At 36.9% G+C, this 25,027-nt stretch overlaps 1 protein-coding gene across 4 annotated transcripts in view; it reads left to right on the top strand.

Annotated features, from left to right (window-relative positions):
- LOC112002902 (NADPH-dependent diflavin oxidoreductase 1) overlaps positions 1 to 20,975 on the top strand; it is a 37,331-nt gene extending 16,356 nt beyond the window's left edge. For all 4 annotated transcript variants that reach the window (XM_065774619.1, XM_065774620.1, XM_065774621.1 and 1 more), the window contains 7 exons: positions 3,697 to 3,794; positions 5,340 to 5,414; positions 5,718 to 5,828; positions 16,146 to 16,277; positions 19,373 to 19,492; positions 19,911 to 20,127; positions 20,216 to 20,975. In XM_065774619.1, coding sequence (XP_065630691.1) covers positions 3,697 to 3,794; positions 5,340 to 5,414; positions 5,718 to 5,828; positions 16,146 to 16,277; positions 19,373 to 19,492; positions 19,911 to 20,127; positions 20,216 to 20,745 — 1,283 coding nt within the window. In that variant the 3' untranslated portion in view covers positions 20,746 to 20,975. The remainder of the gene's footprint in view (positions 1 to 3,696; positions 3,795 to 5,339; positions 5,415 to 5,717; positions 5,829 to 16,145; positions 16,278 to 19,372; positions 19,493 to 19,910; positions 20,128 to 20,215) is intronic.
- The last annotated feature ends 4,052 nt before the right edge of the window (positions 20,976 to 25,027 follow it).

Genomic DNA, 25,027 nt, shown 5'->3' on the forward strand with positions numbered 1-25,027 from the left:
GTCTTTGGAGATCCATAAGGCAAGGCTGGCCAGTTTTTTCTACATCCATTCAGTTCGAGGTTGGTGTTGGTGATAGAATTAAATTTTGGCATCATGTCTGGTGTGGGAGCTGTACTCTCTGGGATGCATTTCTGGAGCTCTATAACATTAGTTGTAATAAGGAGTCTTCCATTGCAGATGTTATGCACTTTCCTAACCAGAGGCTTCACTAGGATCTTCTTTTTTCTAGAGCTCCCCAAGATTGGGAAACTGAACATTTTACACTTTTCTAGATCTTATCTATTCATTGCCTTTTAATGGTGAAGGTTAGGACAAACTTTGTTGGAAACCAACAGGGAACAAGAATTTTAAAGTGAGTGAGTTCTATCTCTGCCTTTCCTCTACTCTTGACATTTTTTTCCCTTGGAAACTTGTGTGGCGTTCAAAGGTCCCCCCTAGAGTTGCTTTCTTCTCGTGGATTGCCTCTATAGGTAAGATTTTGACCACTGAAAATTTATGGTATAAGGGTGTTGCAATTGTTGATTGGTGCTATATGTGTAAAAAGAGTGGAGAATCAGTGAATCATCTCCTCCTTCATTGTCCTTTTTCTTATGATCTATGGTCTATGGTGTGGGCTCTTTTTGGTCTTCAATGGGTTATGCCGCATGGTGTCTTTGATTTATTTTCAAGTTGGCAAGGTTCCTTCGGTGGGCATTGGAGCATTGATTTTTGGAGGGCTGTCCCTCATTGTGTTCTTTGGTGTATTTGGCAAGAGCGAAACAGGACCTTTGGAGCAAGCTTAATGTTTTGGATGCTAAAGAGGAGACTCATAGATTAACAGCCGAGGAGAAGTTAGAACAAATTAATCTTCTTGCAGATATTGAAAAGTTGACTCTTTTGGAAGAGATTAGTTGGAGACAAAAGTCTAGGGCGTTGCACTTGAAGGAAGGGGACGCCAATAACAGATTCTTTCATAGAATGGCTAATTCTAATAGAAAAAATGATGGTATTGAAAGCCTAATGGTTAATGGTATCTTGTCTTTAGATTAGGGTATAATTGCAAACTACATTACTCATTTCTTCATGAATTTGTACTCTGAGCAGTAGGTTGATCGACTGTTTCCGGATTCGCTGGTTTTTCCAGTGATATCTGGCGATAATGCGGATTGGTTAGAGAGACCTTTTGAAGAGGCAGAAATTTCTTATGTCGTTCAGAGTTTTCATGGTGATAAATCTCCTAGACTAGATGGCTTCCCAATGGCTTTTCTCCAAGGTTGCTAGGGGATTGTTAAACTTGATCCTATGGCCGTATTTCATCATTTTTTTGCGAATGGTCAGTTTGAGAAAAGTTTAAACGCAACTTCTATTACTCTCATTCCTAAAAAACATGCAACAAGTGAGATTAGGGATTTTCGGCTCATCAGTTTGGTTGGGGGGGGGGGGTTATAAAATTATTGCTAAAATCTTGGCCAATCGACTCCGCACAGTGATTGGGGATATAATCTCAGCATCTTAGAATGCTTTTGTGAGGGACAGACAGATCCTTGACCCTGTTCTTATTACTAATGAATGTCTTGACAGTAGATTTCAAGAAGACTTTTGACCATGTAAAGTGGAGTTTTCTGCTGCAGATGTTAGAAAGAAGTGGGTTCTCTACCAAATGGAGACAATGAATCTTCTTTTGTCTATCTACAATCCGCGTCTCCATCTTGATTAATGGCTCTCCTTGTGGATTCTTTGGTAGCACCAGAGGTTTGAGGCAAGGTGATCCGTTGTCTCCATTGTTGTTTGTTTTGGTGATGGAAGCTCTTGGAAGAATGTTGGATAAAGCAGTTCATGAAGGATGCATGTCAGGATTTAGTGTGGGTAACTTGGAGGGAAGATCCTTGGCGGTGTCTCATCTTCTTTTTGCAGATGACATGCTAATTTTTTGTGAGGCTGATTTAGAACATATTTTGATTCTTCGTATGATTCTTATTTGGTTTGAGGCGGTGTTGGGTCTAAAGATAAACCTGGGCAAGTCAGAATTGGTTCCGGTTGGGGTAGTCCATAATATTGACCTTTTGCTGGTTGTTCTTGGCTACAAGAAGGGTTCTCTTCCAATGAAATATCTGGGTCTTCCTTTGGGTGCTAAATTCAAGGATAAGACTATATGAAATCCAATTCTGGGGAAAATGGAGAGGAGATTGGTGGGTTGGAAACGCTTATATTTATCCAAGGGAGGTAGAGTCACCCTAATCAAAAGCACCCTATCTAATTTACCCACTTATTTTCTATCTTTATTTCTTATACCTGCTAGTGTGGCTAACCGAATTGAGTGGCTCCAACGGAATTTCTTATGGGGTAGTTTTGGAAATGATCCTAAAATTCATTTGGTTAAATGGGCTACTGTTTGTGCTCCTATTTCTTCGGGTGGCTTAGGGATAAGGAAGATAAGACTTTTCAATGAAGCTTTACTTGAAAAGTGGCTTTGGAGATTTGAGATTGAGAAAGATGCCCTTTGGAGACAAGTGATAGAGATGAAATATGGATGTGTGTGTTTGGGTGGGGGGGGGGGGGGGGTTTGGTGTATCAGATCTGTGAATGGCCCTTATGGTGTTGGTTTATGGAAAAATATCAATCAGGGATGACCTTCTTTCTCACGCTATATTCTGTATGATATTGGTGATGGGTCTAGAGTGAAGTTTTGACAAGACCGGTGGTGTGGAGAGACATCTCTTGCTATTAGATATCTTGACTTGTTTAGATTTTGCAGGAATAAGGATGCTAGTTTGGCTGAGCTTATGAAGTCCTCTAGCGGTGTCCTCTTTTGGGATGTGAGATTCTTTAGGGGTGTGCATGCTCGGGATCTAGAGGCTATGTCAGATTTCATGGAAACCATATATGGTTCTCCTATAAAGGGGCTCGGTGAGGATAAAATGTGTTGGATACCTAACAAAGATAAGTGTTTCATGGTTAGTGATTATTATAGAATTTTAGTTGGCAACACTTTCTATGGTTTTCCTTGGAAAAGTATTGGAAGCAGAAGATTCCCTCTAGAGTAGCTTTCTTTGTTTGGACTGCTGCCTTAGGGAAATGCTTGACGATTGATAATATATGAAAGAGGAAGGTGTGGATTTTGGATTGGTGCTACATGTGTAAGAGAAATGGTGAATCGGTTGACTACCTATTCCTTCATTGTCCTTTTGCTATGGATCTATGGTCTATGGTTTTGGGTCAATTTGGAGCAACTTGGGTTATGCCACACACTGTTTTGGGGCTGTTAGGGTGTTGGCAAGGCAGCTTTGGTTGTCATCGAAATAGTTTTATTTGGTCCATCATTCCTCATTGCTTAATGTGGTGTCTTTGGAGGGAAAGAAATAGTAGATGTTTTGAAGATATTGAGAGATCTATTCTGGACCTCAAGCTACTCTTTTTTAGAACTTTAAGGGATTGGTTGTTTGCTTTGCAAAAACAATCATTCCCTTCTTTTATTGATTTCCTAGACTCTTGCAATTTTTGTATTTGATTTCTTAACCCTTCTTCACTCCCTGTGTACTAGGGTGTTCCTTTTTGATATCAATATAACTTATTACTAATAAAAAAAAAGTAAATTCACATTTTTGATAAGTATTAAATCTCATGGATAGACACCAAATATGATTATAGTGGCTTTGTTTAATATGCACAGAATTGGACGTTAACTGACATACCAAATATTCCTTGTGGTTATCTCAGATTTAAAATGGATTGAGATGCAAATTGAGAGGGCCCGCTCAATGTCTCCTGGAAAATTTACTCATGACAAGACTAGGCCCAACTGCTTTCTTAAATTGGTATTGGTAGCATGCCCTATCAGTGTACAGAAAAAGTGTTTGTTGTATTTTTTGGATACACCATTTCACTTATTTTTTATTGCATCAGTCAATATAATGTTCAATACATTGTGACGGTATTTCTGTATGGTATTTTTAGTTTCAATTTTGTGATTTCCTAGTTAATGTGGGAGATGATGAAAATTGCTCTTATAATATGCAATGCAAATGCCCTTTGGCATTGCTTAAAATTGAAGTCAGATCCATTGGATAATCTGGATTTTGTACTAGCCCTGAGATATGATGGCTACATATGGGTATCTGATATGCTTTCCTTGTTCCCATCCACTCTCAGTTCTTCAAAATTAAACTTTGGCCTCACAATCTGTTTAAAATAGTTAGAATAGTTTATTACCTTATCAAAGTAGTAAACATCTGTCTTCCTGCACATGTTTATAACAAAAATAAGGGGAAATTACATAAAAGTACCTACGGTTTATTTCCTGTTTCAGCTTAAGTCCCAGGTCTGCAATTTTGTTAGTTAAAGTCCCAAACTTATGAAATTGTTTCCCTTTGAAGCTCCTGTTCATTTTAGTTATTCATCTCCATTCTTCTGAGCAGTAATAAAGTAGAGAAAAACAGGAAACTGTTGATAAAATTGTGTTTCACCTAGCTAACCAATTTTGATTTTCTAGCAATCACTTTATTACTCTAAGTGAAGCTTTCTCTCTCTAAATGGAGCTATCTCTTTCTACCTTCTCTGTTCAATGGTTCCAAAATTGATTTTTGAAGAAGCCCTTGGTGAAACACAGTTTAATCAATGAGTTCCCCCTTTTTTCTGCTCCGTTGCTGTCTCTAGAATAGCAGAGATGGAAAAAGGCTTTAAATTGAAGCGATTTCAAAAGTTTGGGAATTTATTTAAAAAAAGAAAAAGAAAAGAAACCTAGGGCCTAAACTGAAATATGGGATAAACTCTTGGCCTTTTTATGTAAATTTTCCGCCAAATAGTTTTATTTGTATTTATGAAAAAGAATGTTAAGGAATCCATTTGAAAGAAATAAATGACCAAGAATTAAATATTATATGTGCAGGCATTGTTGTAGTTTTTTGGACTGTCAGTGCCTTCTAACATAATTCAAAGATCATTCAATTTTATTTTTTCAAGGTTTGAAGATGAACTGAGGTTAGGGGCTTAATTATTTTCCATCCATGTTTATCCAAAGACCCTCTAAGCCAGCTTCCCAGAAGATTTATTTTTATTTATTTAGTGAAGAAAATGGATGTTTTCGTCATAATTGTCCATATGAGGTTATTTTATTCATAAGTTTTCTGCAGAGGTATCTATATGCTCTTTAAAATTCAGATCCTTTTCAATTTCAATATATGGTTAAATTTGCATCTTGCATCTTTAAAATTTTCTTGGATTGCTGCTTCTTGTTTGACATTTATGTTGTGTAATATACACATATACCACCAGCTTTGTGTATGATATATATATATATATACACCACCAGCATATATTAATTGTCTATTGATTCCTTAGCTTGATGAAATTTGCCCATGTAGATACAAAATCAACGATTGACCAGAGCAGAATGTGGAAAGGATGTGCGGCACTTTGAGTTTGAATTTGTTTCATCTGTAAGTTGTTTACAATGTGTGCTTATCCACAGATCAGCACTTGTCACTGTATTGTAGTCATTAGCTAGTGCTAGTCCCACTCCCACTTAAGTGGGGTCCTGGGAAGGGTGGCTTTGATACAGTCCTACCTCTACCCTTCAGCATTTTTGCATAGTGGCCACTCTAAGGTCTGGAATTCATTTACTTGTGCTTGGCAGCCCAATAATTTTGCCATTGCACTAGACAATGTACCATTTTCAAATATGTATTCTAATACTTATTGGTAACTATACAAAAATCGTCATTTTTCCTTTGAATTTTCAGACTATTGAATACAAGGTTGGTGACATTCTTGAGGTCCTCCCTAGTCAGAATCAAGCAGCAGTAGATTCGTTCATACAGCGTTGTAATTTGGACCCTGATGCTTTCATTACCGTAAGCAGTTCTCTTGTTTATTGGCTGAATCTGGGTGATTCCTTTTTTTCATGTACATGAGCATAAGTTGATTCTAAGGCTTGATTTATAATTCGTTCACATAAACATTATACCTACAGTAGTGATTTCTTGGCTTGACCCTTCAGTTACAGCATGAATAATGTTTTCAAAACTTTTGCATTCTTTTGTTAATGTTTTGAGGTTTTAACTGAAGGTTCTTCTTCTTCTTGCTACCAATTTATGCACATATTTTTCGGCAATCAATTTTATTATGAATCATTCAGTTTGCACTTCCTTTTGAGATAGATGCTTTCTACGTGCTTTCTTTGTGCATTTTTTAATTAAACTTTTCTAATTGTTGGACTCATGTATCTTTATGTCGTGAGCTTGACTAAAGTTAAACTGTGAATCTCCGTTTCGTGGTTGCTTACTAAGTTGCTTAATGATACATCTGGTCACATTCCCAGTTCACAGAAAATTTGTTTCATCACTTAGAAACCCTTGTCCTTTCCATTGCTTTGTTTACATGTTCTTATTGCTCAGTGAATATTTTTGTTTAGGATCTATTTGCACTTGTTTAATATGCTTCATTTTGGTTTATTATTTGTTACTTCTTGAGACTGGTGACGGCCTATAATCGCACCCTTCTTGTGTCATGAATTTCAAATGTGCCTCCCAGGTACCCCTAATCGACAATTTTTTATTTATTTATTGATAAGTAATAAGAATCATATTAATCATGAAGAAAAATCGAAAACAGCAAAAACAAGGTGTTCATGATGGTGAACACAATAAACAGCAAACAAAAGCAACAAAAAAATGAAAAGCAACTTAAGGGGCAATACCAAGGGAAGTAAGAAACTCTAGAGTAGAAGAATAGTTTGAAGAACCCCATCACCTAGCCCATTCAAAAAGAGTACTCTGGCAGCTTGTAACTGAACAAGTGATTTCTCTTTAGCCTCAAAAGAGCGCTGATTTCTTTCCATCCAAACAACCCACATCAAATAGCCAGGATCCATATTCCATATGTCAAAAGAAAATTTCCCCAACAAAACACCAAACTCTCCACTAAACCTGGCATAACCCATTGGATCCCAAAAACTTGTAACATTTGTACTCACAAAGAATGAGCTACAGGACAATGTAGGAGAAGATGGTCCACAGATTCCTCGTTACAACAGCACATACAATACCTATTCGTCAAAGGGAGAGCCCGGAGCAAGAAATTATCCAAGGTAAATATCTGACTATGAGCTGCAATCCACATGAAGAAAGCCACCCTTTTAGGAACCTTGACTTTCCAAATCCCCTTCCAAGGGAAGCTAGAGAGAGAGAGGTACCCTTGATCTCATTATAAAAGGACCGAATATCAAACTTACCATTCCTGTTAAGACACCAATGGGGACTATCACACCCAATGCCTCTCGAAATCCGAGACTGAATGAAATCCCAAAGAGAAGGCAGCTTCTAATTCCCTCTCATGAAAATTCCTATAAAATCTCAAGTACCAAAATCTATTATTCCCACTCTCTTGATGACACAATAAATCAGAAATGCAAGCTTCCTTGTCATTTGAACACGCATATAACTGAGAATAGAGCATTTTAAGTGAGGTATTCCCAACCTACCTATCATGCCAAAAAAGAATGCGAGAGCCATCACCCAACACGAGCCATCACCCATCACGAGGGCCAAATGTTTGGAGAACCTCTCCCAACTGTCATTAATACCATGCCAAAGACCACAACTGTTGGCCCTTCTGCAGACTTTAGTATTCCACCCCCCTTGACCCTCTCCATATTTGGTGGCAATAACCCTCCACTAGAGATGAGTTCCTTCTTGGTCAAACCTCCATAACCATTTACCTAATAGGTCTTGATTGAAGTGAACTAACTTCCTACCCCCCAAACCACCCATCTCTAAAGGTGAACACACCTTCTCCCAAGCCACCAAAGAATGTTTGAAACATTCCTCTGAAGACCCCATAAAAAATTCCTCTGAATATGCTCCAATCTGTCAGCCATAGCTACAGGGATGGTAAATTAGGATAGGTAGTATGTAGGAAGGCTAGGAAGGGTACTCTTCAAAAGAGTAAGTCTACCACCCTTAGACAAATATAGACGCTTCCAACCAGGCAACTTCTTCTCCATCTTCTCCAAAATAGGATTCCAAATAGATGTAGTCTTGTACGGAGTACCCAAAGGAATTCCCAAATATTTCATAGGCAGGCTACCCACCCTACAACGGAGAATGTTAGCCAAAGCACCTATATTACTAACCTCCCCCACCAGGACAATCTCACTCTTCCCCACATTTACTTTCAAACCAGTAAAAGCTTGGAAGCAAGACAAAACCAATCTAATGGACAACAACTGTTTTCTAGAAGCATCACAAAACAAAATGGTATCGTCTACAAATAACAAATGTGATATGCGTAGTTGCATACCCCAATAGAGTTAATTGGCCCCACGTGAAAACCATGAAGCAGATCACTATCCTCAGTTTTCTTCAGAATTCGACTTAAAACTTCAATAATCAAAAGGAAAAGAAGAGGGGACAAATGATCACCTTGTCTCAAACCACAAGAACTTTCAAAAAAGCCTGCCAGGGATCCATTCACATGAACAGAGAAGCGAACGGTAGAAATGCAAGCCTTAATCCACTCCCTCCACTTCAACCCAAAGCCCATCCTATTCAACAAATAAATTAAGGCATCCCAATTAACATGATTGTAGGCTTTTTCTATGTCCAACTTACAAACTACATCCGGTGAGTGACACCTCAATCTGCTGTCTGGGCACTCATTAGCAATTAGCATTGAGTCCAAAATTTGTCTTCCACCAACAAAGGAATTTTGAGTCTCCAAGATCAAACTGTCTAACACCACTCTCAACCTATTCACCAACACCTTAGATAGCAACTTGTAAACATTGCCCACCAAGCTAATAGGCCGGAAATCTTTTATATTGACAGCATTAGTTTTCTTAGTAATTAAAGCGAGAAAAGAAGCATTTAGAGACTGTTCAAATACTGAATACTTGTGAAAATGCTTAAATACAGCCATAACATCATCCTCCACAACCCTCCAACATTTGTGAAAAAATGCCATGGTGAACCCGTCCAGACTAGCGGCTTTATCCCCCTCCATCTTTGCCAGAACTGGGGTGACTTCTTCTTTTGAGAATTCCCTCTCAAGGGACAACCTATCATCCTCCCCAATACAAGCAAAGTCTAACCCATCCACAGTTGGACGCCACGTGTTTGTCTCTGTATAAAGCTCCTGATAAAATTGGACCACTTGAGAATGTACTACAGATTCATCCTCCTATAAAACACCATCTACCTCTAAGCTGCTAATATGATTAGCTCTTCTATGAGAATTCGCTAATCTATGAAAGAATCGTGTATTGTTATCTCCCTTTTTCACATACAAAGCATGAGACTTTTGTCTCTAGAAAGTCTCTTCCAAGGAAGCTAAAATTTCAATCTCACCTTTAACCTGTGTTCTATGAGCTTGTTCCTCATGCGAAAGGCCCAAAATTTCATCCTTGGCATTGAAACCCAATAATTCAGACAACAAACTCTTCTTCTTAAAAGCCAAATCACCAAATTCCTCCTTATTCCACTTCTTTAGGTCTTCTTTAAGAGCCTTTAATTTCTGAGCCAATACAAAACTTAGAGAACCTGTAAAGCAATAACCATTCCACCATTGGCGAAACTTCTCAACAAAACCCTCAACTTTTAGCCACATATTCTCAAACTTAAAAGCACAGTGCCCCTTACCCACAGCACCAGTTTCCACCAAAAGCAGACAAGGATCAGAAATAACACGAGGAAGCACCCTCTGAGACACATTTCCAAAATGGTCCTCCCAATCTGTGGAGACCAAGGTCCTGTCAATACGGGACATAGACTTTGGTTCGGAGTCCCTAAACCAGGTGAAAGAAGCCCCATCTAATGGTAAATCCACTAAGAAATTATTCTCTATGAATTTTGAAAAAGCAAACATGGCTGGGCTGAAAGAGTCACAGCCAAGCCTCTCACAAGGATATCTAATGATGCTGAAATCTCCAAATAAAAACCAAGCCTTGGTCCATCGAATACGCACCCTTGATAACTCCTCCCACAAAGTAGCCCTATGTTGGTCTGCATTTGGACCATAAATGCCGGTACAAACCCATTCAAAACCATCCAATACTCCCCTAAAAAGTACACTAATTGAGAATTGACCAACCAACACATCAATTTTTTCAACCACCCACTTATCCCAAAGCGGCAGAACCCCCCCAAATGTTTGAACCATATCCAGGATAGCCCAATCAGTGAAAGGACTACCCCATAAGCTTTGCACAATAGCAGAATTTACCGAAGAAAGTTTAGTTTCCTGGAGACAGACTATATCACACCGCCATTCCTTAAGGAGATTCTTACAAACCTCCCTCTTTCGGGGATTATTCAAACCCCTAACATTCCAAGAAAGGAGTCTTAAAGTCATTTATAACTACCAATAGCCCCAAAACCATTTGACGAACCTCTATTACGAGAAGAGGACCCATCATAATTTACTCTGGATACTAGACCCCGAAGTTCTCTAAGACTTTTCTGACAAAATTTAATAGGTCTTCGAACACACCCATCATTTACAACCTCAAGACATTCTTGTTCTAGTAAACGAAATAAAGCCATGCATTGAGCTTCATGTCTTACAATAGGAAAACCCACCATTTTGCAAAAACTTCTCATCATTGTGGACACCCATTTAGACTGTTCACCCTTTTCATCAACCCTAGTCAGCACCTTATCCTTAACTACCTTAGGATCCCACCGAGATAGCGGTACACACTACAGAGGACCACTCTCTTGCTCGCCATTACCAGAAACATTAGAGTCAGCTCCACTTTGCTCCCATTGAAGAAGCAGAAGCTCCAACCCTTTGCAACCCATCTACAAGCTCAACCCTTGAAAACATCATACCTGTTTGGGAAGCACCACCATCGTTAACCTCGGGATGGGACTCCGTAAATACATCCTCCACTTCCTCCTCAAACCAAGGATCCCTCTCCCTATCCAAGTTGGACAAGAGAGAAAAACGATTCGAAGCTTCCCATTGAGGACGATGAAGATGACCATGAGAAGCAAGATGATCGTCGCCAGTTAGAAGCTTGATTTCCTGCGTTGACATCACCGGATTCGACCTTGAGCCCACAATTTCAAGATACCCAGGTTGTCATGGCTCCATCGTGGTTCTCGAATCGACCTCGAAGAAACTTTTGCCTTCCCTATCGTGATGCAAAACCACCGGGTTGGAGGCGAGAAGCTCCGTAGCTTGATCGGGAATCGGAGCCTCAGGCACCATTGATACCACCGATGACTCCATCGGTAGCCTTGAACTCTTGCCCACTACACTCTTACTTTGATCGCTGTGCACACTCACACCCAAACCACATGGATAGGAAACCTCCAAATGGGCCTTTCCTCTCAGGTTAGCCACTTGTGCTTTGTCCTGCTCAGATTCACTTTTTAAAACATCAGGCCCACTTTTATTGGACATATGTGAATTATTTGGGTTCATCTAGGATAAAACTCGTTTTCCCGGATTTAAACACCCTTAATGCCAAGTTGGCAGTAGTCAACTTAAAAATAATTTCATGTGTGGGTTTGCCATTTATATTAGATATTGTAACGGTAGAATCACCCTTAATCACGTTATGCCCCAAAATAACTCCAGTATTTTCAAAATTCCTTAACTTCCGCTTACCATAATTGAAAGATTTCTTCCCATTTTGTCCACCGCGATCTGTCGAACCACCACCACCGGCATCATCGGAAGTCCTCCCTTCCTCCCATACAGTGTTTGCACCTGATAAGAATCTGTCTAATTCTTTTGTAAACAAGCACCACCCAAAACAGTTGGAACTAGTAGGTATCATAATACAATCACGACAAGCTCCACCATAATACACAGCTATATCCACAAAAATACCAGCCTTATTCAACCTTCCTTGGAATTCAAAAAATTTATTGTTTTCTCTATATCTTTTGCACAGATAATCCTTTCCTGGAACCCAATCTAATGGACAATTTTGTATAGGCTGGATGCCTTTTAGGGTAGGCAACTAATTTCCCTTTAGTGCTTCTCTATGAAGCACGGGTGCGTTTCCGGATTTCGGATTCGGATGCGGGTGTAGGTACGGGACTTGGCAATTTTTGAAAAAATAAGGTGCTGGTGCGGCAATTAAAAAATTATTAAAAATATTTTTATAAAGTGAATTTAATATTTTTTATATAAAAAATTCAAATAAAGGGTAGAATTTATTATTAAAAACAATTATTTATGATTTGTTTTTACTAAAATCAATATTTTTGGTAATTGTAAACAAAAAACCACATTTCAAGAAGGTTCCTTTACTCATTTTCCAATTCCCAAGCCCACCCACATGAAATAATTGACTTTCCCACCTAGTTAATTTATATTCTTTTGTTACATACCTTTATTCTTTTTCCATCCATTCTTTTGTGTCTTCTCATCTTCTTCTTCCTTCTCTTTTTTTTTTTTTCCTCTCACAAGGCCACATGAAGCAGAAGAATGGCAGCCGCTGCCCATTTCGGCCTGTTTCGGCGGCTGTTTCAGCCGTATCGGCATGTTTCGGTGGCCGTTTCGGCTGGAATCGGCATGTTTCGATGGCCGCTCGGCCGTCTCGGTTCCCGTTTCCACTGGAATCGGCCTGAATTGGCGCGAATAAAAAAAAAAGGGGAGAATCGGCGCATCGGACGCTGGATGCTGCGTCGGGCCACGTCGGACTCCGGTACGACGACCTTGGAGCTGCGTCGGTGCTTTTTAGGTGCTCCTTCCTAGGATCAGAATTTACTCTTTTTTATATTAGGCATGTACAAGAATTCCATTTCCACAAGAAGGACATAAAGAATAAGAGATTTAGACCCAAAATATGTGTTTTGTGGAGCAGGGTAGAAGTGGAAAGAAAAGAAAATTTATATAGTAGATTGAAGATGTGAAGTGCAGTTATGATACAAATTCTTTATCACCATGGTATGCAAACATGTACATGTGATGAACTTGCCTTGGTGCATCTTTGTTGTCAAATTTTAGAGTAATTTGATTTTTTTATGATGGGATTCATGGGAATGACCTTATACTAAGCAATGGATGTTAACTTATAATTTTGAGTCCTAAATTATTCTGAACTTCATGAAAATATATCATAATATCAGAAGTACTCAAGAATAAGTGCCCTGAATTGATCATTTGTAGCAGGTCTAAAGTCTGTATCTGTTCAACTTAGCAAGCTCAGATAGCCTAGAAATCAGTTAAGTGAATCTCCTATCAAAAAAAAGAAAAGAAAGAACCAGGTAGAATTCAGTTCAGATGTATGAGACCTACTCAGAAGTTTTCACAACTCAGTCATGTATGATGGAATCATCAAAGATTTGACATTTTCGAAATTTTTATAACTCACTATAGGTTTGAGAAACAAAGAAAAGATGTGTATGAACAAGATATCAAACTATACAAAGAAAGAAAAAGGATTGAATGGAGGAACTTCCTAATATTTGGCAATCAAAGATGTATCAATATCAATGGTGACTCATTTTTACTTATCTAAAAAGAAAATGGTGACTCATTATTTTGATAAATTAGAAAAAAGAAGATTTTGTAAACACTTACTCAAAATCTTACTTATGACAATCCATTGTGGAAGACCCAAATTTTTTCTGATGATTTTGCTATGATATTTCTGGTCCATGTATAATATAATGAAGGATTGATACAAATTTTGGGCTGCTACTTTGTATTGGTAATAGGTCTGAAAAAAAAATCTAAAAAGATCAAATTTAGTCTATTTAGATAATTTTTCCCTGTTGGAAGTAAGGAACCACATCATATATGTTTGGAATAGGTTCCCATGTAATTGATTGAATATTTCTTCCTAATGTGTTGAGTAATTTGAGGCTGAGACTTGAACTTTAGTATGATCTTTTGAAACATTGTTTGTTATATGTATATCAATGCATGTAGGTGTTTTGCCTATTGCATTTCTTGATTTTAGGGAGGATGATTTTAAACTAAAGCCACTAAAGATTAAGGGGCTTGGATAGAATTTATGAAATCTGAATTCTAGGCAATTAAGAAGCAACAAGTTGATAAAATGAGTGTGGCTAAAATGAAAATGTTATGATGGATAAGTAGAAATACAAAGAAAGATAGAATATGAAATGAAGAAATTCATTTAGGGTCCGTTTGGTTGGAAGAGTAGAAAATTATGGAAGGATAAAAAAGTAGGATGAAAAATATTTAGTTTACCCTCTTATGTGTTTGGTTGGAAGAGTAAAAAAGTGAGAGGATGGAAAACTCTTTTGTTTGGTTGGAGAGAAAAAGGGAAGGATGAAAAATTTACCACATCATCGCTTTTACAAAACACTCACGTCAGTTTATCTATTATACACACTTTTTAATTAAAATAATATTTTTTATCACTTTTTATTATTATTTCCACCTAACCCACCTAACCCATAAAGTGACTTAACTCTCACTTTCCCCTAACCCATAAAAAGTCTCCGCCCCTCAAGTCTCTGCATCTCTCCCTCTTTTTTCCCTTTTTATTTTTTTTTATTTTTTTGTGGACAGTTTGAAAGCTACAACTCTCTCATCCCTCAAGTCTCTGCATCTCTTTTTTTTTTTTTTTTTTTTTTTGGACAGTTCTAAAGCTACAACTCTCTCATCCCTCAAGTCTTTGCATCTCTTTCCCCTTTTTTTTTTTTTTTTTTTTTTTTTTTTGTTGTTGTTGTTTTTGACAGTTCGAAGGCTACAAGGAAGAGAGAAAATGATGATGATGATGAAGAAGATGAAGATGATTGAAACATAAGAGTTTGATTTTGAGTTGATTTTCTGTGGATTTTAGGTTTGATTTTGAGTTATTTTTGGGTTGCGGTGGTGATAGTTGGGTTGTGCTGAGTTAGTGGTTGGAAAATTGTCTTCTTTTTTCTTTGCTGAGTTGCTGTGACCGTTGGGAATGAGAGGGCATTTGTGTAAAAGTGCCCTTCATCAGTTTTCCACTCAGGCTTTTCCTCCCGGTTTGGGGAGACGAAATTTGTGGGCCGGGAGAGAAAATTTTCTCCCGGGTTTTCCTCTCTCCCTATTTTCCTCTCTTTCCCAAACAGTGGAAAATACTGTTTTTCACTCAGTTTTCCACTATGTTTTCCATCCCCCTAAAATCACCCCAACCAAACACAGTGTTAAAGATGATGGTGGGTCCTGTTGATGAAAAGATGAGGAAGATTTGCTTGAGATGGTTTGGTATGTCAATACGCTATTGAAAAAAAAAAGTTATTTGATTTAAGTTGAGGGAATGAAAAAGAAGTAGAGAAAAACCTTAATAATATTTGTAAAAGTAGTAAAAAATTGAAATGTTAAATAAGGAAATGACAGAATATGATTTTTGGATATTTATTCTTCTATGTATTCTTTGATAGAATGACAAAGAAGAGTACCTGTGGCTAATCCATAACTGACCACTAGGTTTTGGGAATAAGGCTTTTTTTTATTATTGATTTTAGTGTATTAGGGGAACAAATTAGAGAAATCTGCAGATTTAGGTTAGGTTCCATGAACAACCATTTTCTTTATTTGTTGCTACAGGTATTTTGAAAGAAAAAAAAATTTGGGCATGGAGTAATGAGCAGGATGAAGGTGGGAAAATATTTTCAGGATGTTTGTTTAATGCATAGCTATAAAATCTCATAGAAACCATAACCATACTGGGTGATTATGCATAATTGTGTGTTATACATGGATTACTTTTGGCTGTTTGGGAGTGTGTACAGTGAATGAAGGTCACCAAAAACAAAACATTGAGATATAAAAAAAAAAAAAAAGGGTATAATTAGAATTAAAGCACTAAAATTGCAGTCAATGGGAGCACTAGGTTGAGATGGTGTGTGTGTGTGTATGTGTGTGTGTGTGTGAGAGAGAGAGAGAGAGAGAGAGAGACATGGGTGAGTGGATGTAACAAGATATAATTTGATCAATATAATAAAAGAAGGCTGAAAATATCAAGAATTTGTTTTTTTATAACTGGCAAAATAGGATTCTTGGGACCAACCCAAAATTTTGGGCTAAGGCTATGTGTATATGAGATGTCTCTTGCTTTTCAATATTGCCTGCACCTTTTTGTTTTGCTGATGCATCTTGTGGAAACATTACTTATTGAACTTGTCTTATTTCTTTTGATGATATTGTATCTGTCTAGTAGATGTCACGTGTTTCAACCTTTTTATGCTGAAAATTTTACATGATTATAGGTCCATCCTAAAGAGATGAACAATCACCTTCTTCATACTCATACGAGTACAAATGTCCCGATCAAATTAAAAACTTTTGTGGAGTTGACAATGGATGTTGCTTCAGCTCCTCCTCGGCGCTATTTTTTTGAGGTAAGAACCCTGTTTGTTTGATCTCTTTCATGTGTATTTTGTCCCTCTTTTTTTGCTTTAAGTGGGAACTTTCTTTAGAAAACTAATGGCTTATATTACATGTCATGTTCTTGCTTCCTTGATTTTCTTCATCATACTGTTGGGCAATGGGTATTGATCTTTAGCATTCTATTATGAATTTTAGATGTACTACCCATACTCCCAAGAAAATCAACTGGCAATGAAAGGGAATATTTGAAGTTGTTCTAACTTCATAATTGGACATATTGCATGTTTACTTATAGAATAATGACCTTGGAGAAAAGAAAATGATGTAACAATAAAATTGAACCAAAAAATAAAGGATAGATAACCTAGGAATTAGTACCAAGCTTGAGAGAACAAAATCTCAAGAAGTTAACACCTAGTGTTGCCAGTGTTGATACCAAACCAGTGGAAGATTCCAACAATCAAACTTTAGACCAAGGCTTTGTTTATTATTAGGTATTATAATCAAACCATAGATTGTCTTTTTTTTTTTTTTTTTTTTTTTTTTTTGATAAGTAAGAAAGATGTAACTTCAAAAAATTGCTTTATGCAAGGAAGCGCAAAGCATACCAAAGATTACAAAAAAAAGAGAGAAAAGCAGAAATAGAGAAGAGAAGCTAATTACAAAGAGAGAGAGAGAGCTAAGGAACAAAGGGAAAGAATCACTAGATATGAGTCCCCAAACCCTAGACCAATCATAAAGGGAACCAATAAAAAGAGCAAACAATTAGTCATCGGATCTATCTAAGTCCTCAAAAGTTTGTTGATTGCATTCCCTCCAAATACACTACATCAAACACAATGGAACTATATTCCAAATGTTAGATGAGCGCTTCCCCAACCAATTCACCAACCAAAGAAGAAATCTACCACCGATCTTGAGAGAACCCACAAAATCTCAGAAGTTCTAAAGACATAGCTCCACAGCTAACGAGCCTTTCCACAGTTTAACAACAAATGATCCACCGTCTCCCCACAACAACGACACATAATGCACTAGTCAACAAAATCAAAGCCCATACTCCGCAAGTTATCACCTGTGAGAATCCTATCCCATGTGACTGTCCAAATAAAGAAAGAGACATACCGGGGTGCCTTAACCTTTCAAATACCTTTCCAAGGAAAAAAAAACGGAAGATGAACCACGTAACTTATGATAAAACAAGCGGATATTAAAATCCCCCTTCTTAGTCAACTTCCATCTCAATTATTGAATTACTGAATTACTAAAATAGCCTTGACTCTAAGAAATAAAATAAAATACTAGTAACATTTTTTAAAATAAAAAATACTAGTAAACTAAGTTGTGCCATTCTCACAAGCACAAAGGAATAAAAAACAAGAAAAATTCTTCATTTTTGGATTTTATATATAAATATAAAATCCAAATGAAAAATTAGAGAAACATGTCCGAGTGTAACTTACTAATATTTTTACTAATATTTAAAAATAAGGTGAAAATGCAAAAACAACCCTGGGGTTTCATTTCTTCCCTATTACTCCATGAGGTTTCTATATCCGCCAAATTAACCCCTAGGACTAAGTTTTGTTAATTCTTATGAATAGATAATCATGTGACCATCACATAAACACATAAACAAATTAAGAAGACTTAGAAACTGATTCACACCACTAGTATTGTGACTGTTATGTGTTTTTTCCGTCCATAAAACCTAATGAAAGATAGTCTCAAGGGTCAATATGGCAAATATAAAAATCTTAGGGAGAGGGGTGTTTTGCAATTGACCCAAACCCCTCAGAGGAAATTTAGCTGTTAAAGTAGGTCTAAAGTATTCCATGTGCTTATGTTAAGACTTGGACTCCCGCCACATATCATTTTTTTATAAATATTTTGTATTAAAAAAAATTAATTAATAATATAATTGAAGATACCGAGCATTCTATGTCTAATCTCGAGTTATTCTTTTTCCAAATTTTATTGGACTAGCTGACTGCCCTGAGGCATCTTTCTTTCTTTTCTATTGTTGATTTATTAGATTTATGCAATTTTTGTAATTGATTGTTAGTATCTTTCCTGTATACTTGGGCGGCTCCTTTATATATATATATATATATATTATTACCTTCAATGAACCAATTATGCCTTTGACCCTTGTTGATGCAAGAGCACAACCATAATTACTTTGGAATTTATTATTTTATATTTCCTTTATCTTAGGAGGGAATTTATCTTATCATATGTATTTGGATTAGTTTAGACTACTTTCATGGATTAGTAGTTCGAGTTAAGCTAGGATTAGTTTTCATTGATGTTATCTTATCTCTATTCCTAAAAGCTCTATAATAGCTCCAAATGGTTTATTTTTAGTCAGACTATTTTGATTAATAAAATTTCATTAGTGAAAAGTGTGTTTTTGTTTGGTGGTGATACCAAACAACCATGGGACTGTTCTAGGTGGTGAAGCCTAGGCTGTCCTACATCACTTGTACTTATTAAAAAAGTACATACTACCATGGTATATAAAAAAGTATGTACCAAATACTATATTTAATAATATACACATTGGATTACTGTAGCTATATATATATGCCTAATTAATTTGTAATTCATTTATAAATGTTACATTTTTTTACTATAGATTTGATTACAATTGCTATATACGTATTCAATATAATTGATTTAACTAAGGTTCTTGAAACAAATTATTCACCCTCAGTTGGCATTTCAAAATAATTTGGGTATTGATACTTTCTCATTTGCTTATTATTTTCATTTACAAGAAAATCCGGACTTAATGTTATCACTTTAAATAAACTACATTATTATTTGTTCATTTTTGTTAAACTGAACAAATATTAAAACTAAAATTATAAATTTACAAAATTGAAATAAATAAAAACAACATGCATAGCCCAGGTCACAAGCTAATCAGACTTATGAGTAAGAAGTCCTCAAAATCTTTCCATGTTTTAGAGGAGAAAAATTAAGCAAAGCATATTTCATCCTAAACATGGTTTCTCCATGCTACTGAAGTTCTACTGGTTGTGCTTCTGGAAGATTTTTGTGCTCCTGTTTAACTTCCATACTAATAAGATCAATTTTGCAGGTCATGAGTTATTTTGCAACAGCTCCACATGAAAAGGAAAAACTTCAATATTTTGCTTCACCTGAAGGAAGAGATGATCTATATCAATACAATCAGAAGGAACGAAGAAGTGTTCTTGAGGTGATGTCAAATTAGTGCATTGCACTCTTCCCTCTGTTACTTGATAAACATTTTCTGTGTTGCATGATGGTATTGTGTTGTTGCGTTGTCTTTCTTCTATAATTAAAGGAATCAAATTTGGGAGCACTGAACATTCTACGCCTGCAGTCCCATGTAGATGTGATACAATTGGTGCTTTCTCGTGTAACAGATTGTCGTCTTATTACAATTCCTATAATATAAGGGAAAATGTCATTTTAATAAATTTTCTTTTTATCCTGTTATATGGGCTTTAGAGAAAATCTTTTTTTAGACATCAAATAGCTTGTTAAAACTTAAAATTATGAATTATCTGAAGAATCCAAACCATCTTCATTACTCTTTTTTTTTTTCCTTACATGCTCCATGTGAGATTAGTGATTTTATTTTCCTAATATAGGTATTAGAGGACTTCCCGTCTGTCCAAATGCCGTTTGAATGGCTGGTGCAGTTGGTTCCGCCGTTAAAAACCAGGGCTTTCTCCATATCTTCATCCCCTATAGCTCATTCCAATCAAGTGCACTTAACTGTCAGTGTAGTGTCATGGATGACACCTTTTAAAAGGAAGCGAAGTGGTCTGTGCTCAACATGGCTAGCCAAACTTGATCCTGAACAAAGTATGGCATAAATGAAACTACCAAAGCACATTTTGAGTTTAAGCAACGATGTATTATTACCTGTTAACATACTTTCTGTCATGAACAGGCATTTATATTCCAGCATGGTTTCAGAAAGGTGCCCTTTCTCCTCCACCACCATCACTTCCACTAATTCTTATTGGACCTGGAACTGGTTGTGCACCGTTTCGTGGATTCGTGGAGGAAAGAGCGATTCAAAATGTATCCAGTGCAACTGCTCCAGTTCTATTCTTCTTTGGTTGCCGAAATGAGGATGGTGACTTCCTATACAGAGATTTTTGGTTGTTGCATTCCCAAAATGGTGGGGTGCTTTCAAAAGCTAAAGGTGGAGGTTTATTTGTTGCTTTCTCAAGAGACCAGCCACAGAAGGTTTATGTGCAGCATAAGGTGCGGGAAAACAGTCGGAAGATTTGGAATTTGCTGACCGAGGGGGCTGCCATCTACATTGCGGGTTCATCTACAAAAATGCCTTCCGATGTATTGTTGGCCTTTGAGGATATCATATCCAAGGAAGGTGGGCTTCCAAGGGAATCTGCTGTGAGGTGGCTTAGGACTCTGGAAAAGGCTGGCAGGTACCATGTTGAAGCTTGGTCTTGATCCCTGCTTTAATTCTTCATGTTACGGGAAGACCAAACAACAGTTTTGCAGTTTGAGAGTTGTAGATTGAATATAGTCTATGAAACTCTAAATTGATTTATTTGACTGAAGTTTATACTCCAAGCAGTTTAGGTAGAGGAGATTGGGTCCTCAATACAGCATATGTAACAGTTGTATGATATTGTACAATGGCGTAAATTGCTTCCAAAAGTGAATTATATTTCCATTAATCAGTGTGTTGTCAATAAAAAATGGAGAATACTGAGGTCACGTGTACCTTCGCGTGTAACTTTGCTAGATAAATGCAAAGATTTAAGATAAATTATACTCTTTTTCAATAGGATTTGGATTTGCTACAAACTAAGTTGCAGCAACTCTTGCAAAAATGCACACGTGTCAATGCCTCAGATAGACATTTGTCTAAGCTTACATTTAAATGAATACTTTCATGTCAAGATTAAATTTTTCACCAAATGGCCAGTTGATATGTGTGCATTTTGCAGGAGTTGTTGCATTTTAATTTGCAGCAAATCCTTGCGCTTTTCAATATCCTCGTTAATCTGCGTAGAAAACAATGTTTTATTTTAGTGAAGTAGATTTTCATTTAGTACCCTGGGAAAATCTCTCTCTCTCTCTCTCTCTCTCTCTCAATACTAAGCTAAACAAAAAATAGAAGGAATTAAGTAGAAATGAATGTAACCATTGGTAGTGGCACTCTAAGCTTTTTTCTTAGTGTTGCATCTAAGCTTATTTCTTAGTTCTGCATTGATGATGGAAATTGATAGGGAATATTTTGAGCAAGAATTTTTCTAACTCATTTTGTCCTTCGAAATGGAAATGCCCTTCGAGTTTGAGGTCTCCTTTGCGATAAAAGGGCCTGTTGGGTTGGAGGTCTCCTTTGGGTTTTGATAATAACGTAGCAGCTTCTGCACCCTTCACCTACATTCGTCATCAGGTATGAAACTGCCTGTTGGGTTATCCAGTACTGACAAAGGAGTACACTTAGTCCCACACCATTTACATGTTCTCCACTCATGCCTTCCTACATGGAAAGAACTTGCACATTACGGCTAAAGATCCTTCTTCATATTCTTATCCTTCCAGTATGGAAAGTGAGGCCCAAAGATCTTGAAACATTAACTTCATATCTTCCCTACAAGGAAAGACCCTACGATCATGGGATCTTGGTCAGTTCTACACCACTATATAAGTACCAAGTCTCCTCTTCTTCAACGTACGTAAAATTTCCTAGTTCTTGCACTTTTGAGTTATTGGAGATTCTTATATCACTGACTTGATCTTTAAAGGGTCTTTGGCCGACACCTCATTGGTGCCCTCTGTAGGTCTTTCATCTTTCTGTTCTTCAGGTACTTCAATCGCTGTGCGTGTGGACGATTAACTCATTGACGATTTCTGTGCATCATCAGAAACTGCCATAAAAAATTAGGCATTCTAAATCTCCACAATGTGGTGGTGGTTTGAGATTTTGATCTCAACTACTCTATGCAAAGAACCTTTTGAAATCGTTTTAGTTTATTGATGAACACCACTAGTACCCTAGGCATCTCTCTCTCTCTCTCTCTCTCTCTCTCTCTCTCTCGCCATACTTATAAAACTTAACAGTAGAATATTGAAGGAATTGATAAACACGAATGAAACAATTGGTAGCGACACTCTAAGCTAATATGTTCCACAAAACCTTCAATTTTTAGTCTTACGTTTTCAAATTTGAATTGCGCCTATGCGGCTATGCCCGTGTTAACTCTATTTACTTATCCAATATGATAGGGAAATGGTTTGAAAAAGATTTATAAAGCAACATCTACTTTAAATTGTAAAAGTGCTCTTCCCAATCTGGTCTAGTAAGGTAAGGAAATTGTCTAGTTTAGACATTGATGAAGGGCCATTCTCAAATCTCAATTAAGCAAGTTAAAGCACCATCTTTAATGATAAAATCCAATATATTGTCATATGAGTTAATTAGGAGAAATCCCACATCCTTCTTCTTGTTCTTGATATCCCTCATCTTTCACTTGGAAATCGAATAATGTTAAACTCCCCTTCCCTCAATGCACCAAGGAACCCTTTGCAAACTATAAATCCTTAACCAAGTTTTCCCATAACCACCAACTTGTGTTTCTTAAAAAATAAAAAATAAATAAATAAATAAATTCCACATTAGGAATATATACTCCAAAAATAGCACATTTGAATTTATTAATGAAAAATCTAATGAAATTGAATAAACCTCAATTATGTCCTGAGTTTTTTCAACAAATCTTTTCTTACAAAGCAACATAATCCCTCTTGATGCTTCCAAAGAAACACAATGAAGCAAATTTGTAATATTATATCCTTAAATATTTCTAATAACGCTTTTATAAATGAACTCTACATTTTATGCTATGAGCGAAAAAAAGTTTAGTATTAAAAATTGTAGGTTAAAAGAAAATCAACTTTGTTCAATAGAAAACACAACACAAATTTCAACTTATAAGCACCATTTTATGCCATGTTTGTTTTCCTTCACCAGCTTTCTTTCTAATTTTTTTTTTTCTTCTTAAAAAACAAGCCTATAAGCTCTATCTTGTCTCTTGTCCCTCTGTCTCTTTACTCTCTCCCGTCCTTGGCCCCTTTCTCTTCACGAATCCACCACCGACATTCACAGTTTGCCTACACAACTGCCTCTAAATCAATGACCAACCCATGTTCCCCACCATTTCCACCAACCATCTTGGAGCTGATGATGATAATGGAGGAGGATTTAGGGCTTTCAGTGGGAATGTATATGGATTTTGTGGAGGTTTTAAGTATTGGATGATGATGATAGTGGCTATAGTGTTTGTTTTAATCGAAACAAACAAAACCTTAGTTTCTCAAAAAGAAAGACAACATTAGCCTCTCAATCCCATCTTCTCAAAGAATAAAAAAAAAAAAAAAAAAAACCTTTCAATACCACAAGAAATTTTTCACTCTTGACTCTTTTACCCTATGAATTTGACTGAAATCTATCAAGCTCTTTTGATTCAACAAATGTTGATTTGAGATTCCAATCCATAAATCCATATGCGCAATCTGTCTATTCTTGTACTTTGGCTTATAGTCCCTTTTGTTATGGTACATTGTTCATAGATTGGGTATAAGCCCGGAAATCAAATTTAATTCTCTCTTCATAGTCATTTAATCCACATTCCACACACATTTATGATATAATCTATAGCTTCATGATACATTTAAAAGTAAGCCAATCTCTCTTCTTGAGACTTACTACTTTCCCCCTTTGTTGTTGTATAGGGCATAACCGATTATCAAGCCCAATCAAGAAAGGAATGGACTCAAAACCAGGCCCGATGCAACTAATTTGTAAAGATGGGTTATCAATGCCAACGCTTCGAGTCTTAATTGCTTCACTTGGTGATGTAAAGAAAGGAAACAGTCTAAGACAACAGTTTTAGAAGAGAATGATAGAAAGAAGAACAAGGATTCTTATTCAAGTTCTTCCTTGGTCTAGCTGAGGAACAATGGTTCTTTGGATTACACGCTTCTCACTTATATAATTCTTAATTCCTCTCCCTTTTACTCTCTATATCTCCTTTTTTTTATCCCCCTTCTAGGAGGATCTTCCTTACTATATATAACTACTGAGATTGCATCATAACCTTCCACTTGGATGTCTGTTGATCTTTCCTTGGATACTTTTCCCATCATTGCTTTGCTGGTGGTGGTAGAGTAGGATGCAGGTTGTGGGGACACTGTTCAAAGATCATTTTACCATTAATATGGCAGGATGAATTGGTACAGTGCATTAAATGTGGAAACAATGGGTGCTTTATTAGGAAGCTTCCTCCTCCCATTGTTTGCATGTCTCTACTTTCTTCTTCGACCTTCAATTTTATAACCTTGGTGGTTTGTCTACAGTCTCCCGAGGAGCGTATTTTCCTTGGGCTCCTCGAGGAGGCTGTCTTCCTCGATTTCATTATCTGGATTATCCTTATTGTGCTGGGCTTGAGCTGATGAATAGTTGGGCCCAACTGCTCCTTGATTCGAGCCTATTTGATAATCTTCCTTCTTCAGGCTTCCCCCTACCACAATAGCCCCCCAAAACTCCACTTCCTTTGCCATTCGGGAGAGTGGGGTTTTGGTAGGAGGCAAGAAGGTTGGTACACTTTGGGTGCGTTCCTATGTAGGAGCGTCTTTTCAACTGTCCCAATCACATTCTTGACGTTTCAGTATCCTCAACGTTGCAGTTAATGCTGCAGACGACTACTATTGTATATATAGG

The sequence above is a fragment of the Quercus suber genome, unplaced genomic scaffold, assembly GCF_002906115.3.
Source record: "Quercus suber isolate HL8 unplaced genomic scaffold, Cork oak 2.0 scaffold_95, whole genome shotgun sequence".
NCBI lineage: Eukaryota > Viridiplantae > Streptophyta > Magnoliopsida > Fagales > Fagaceae > Quercus > Quercus suber.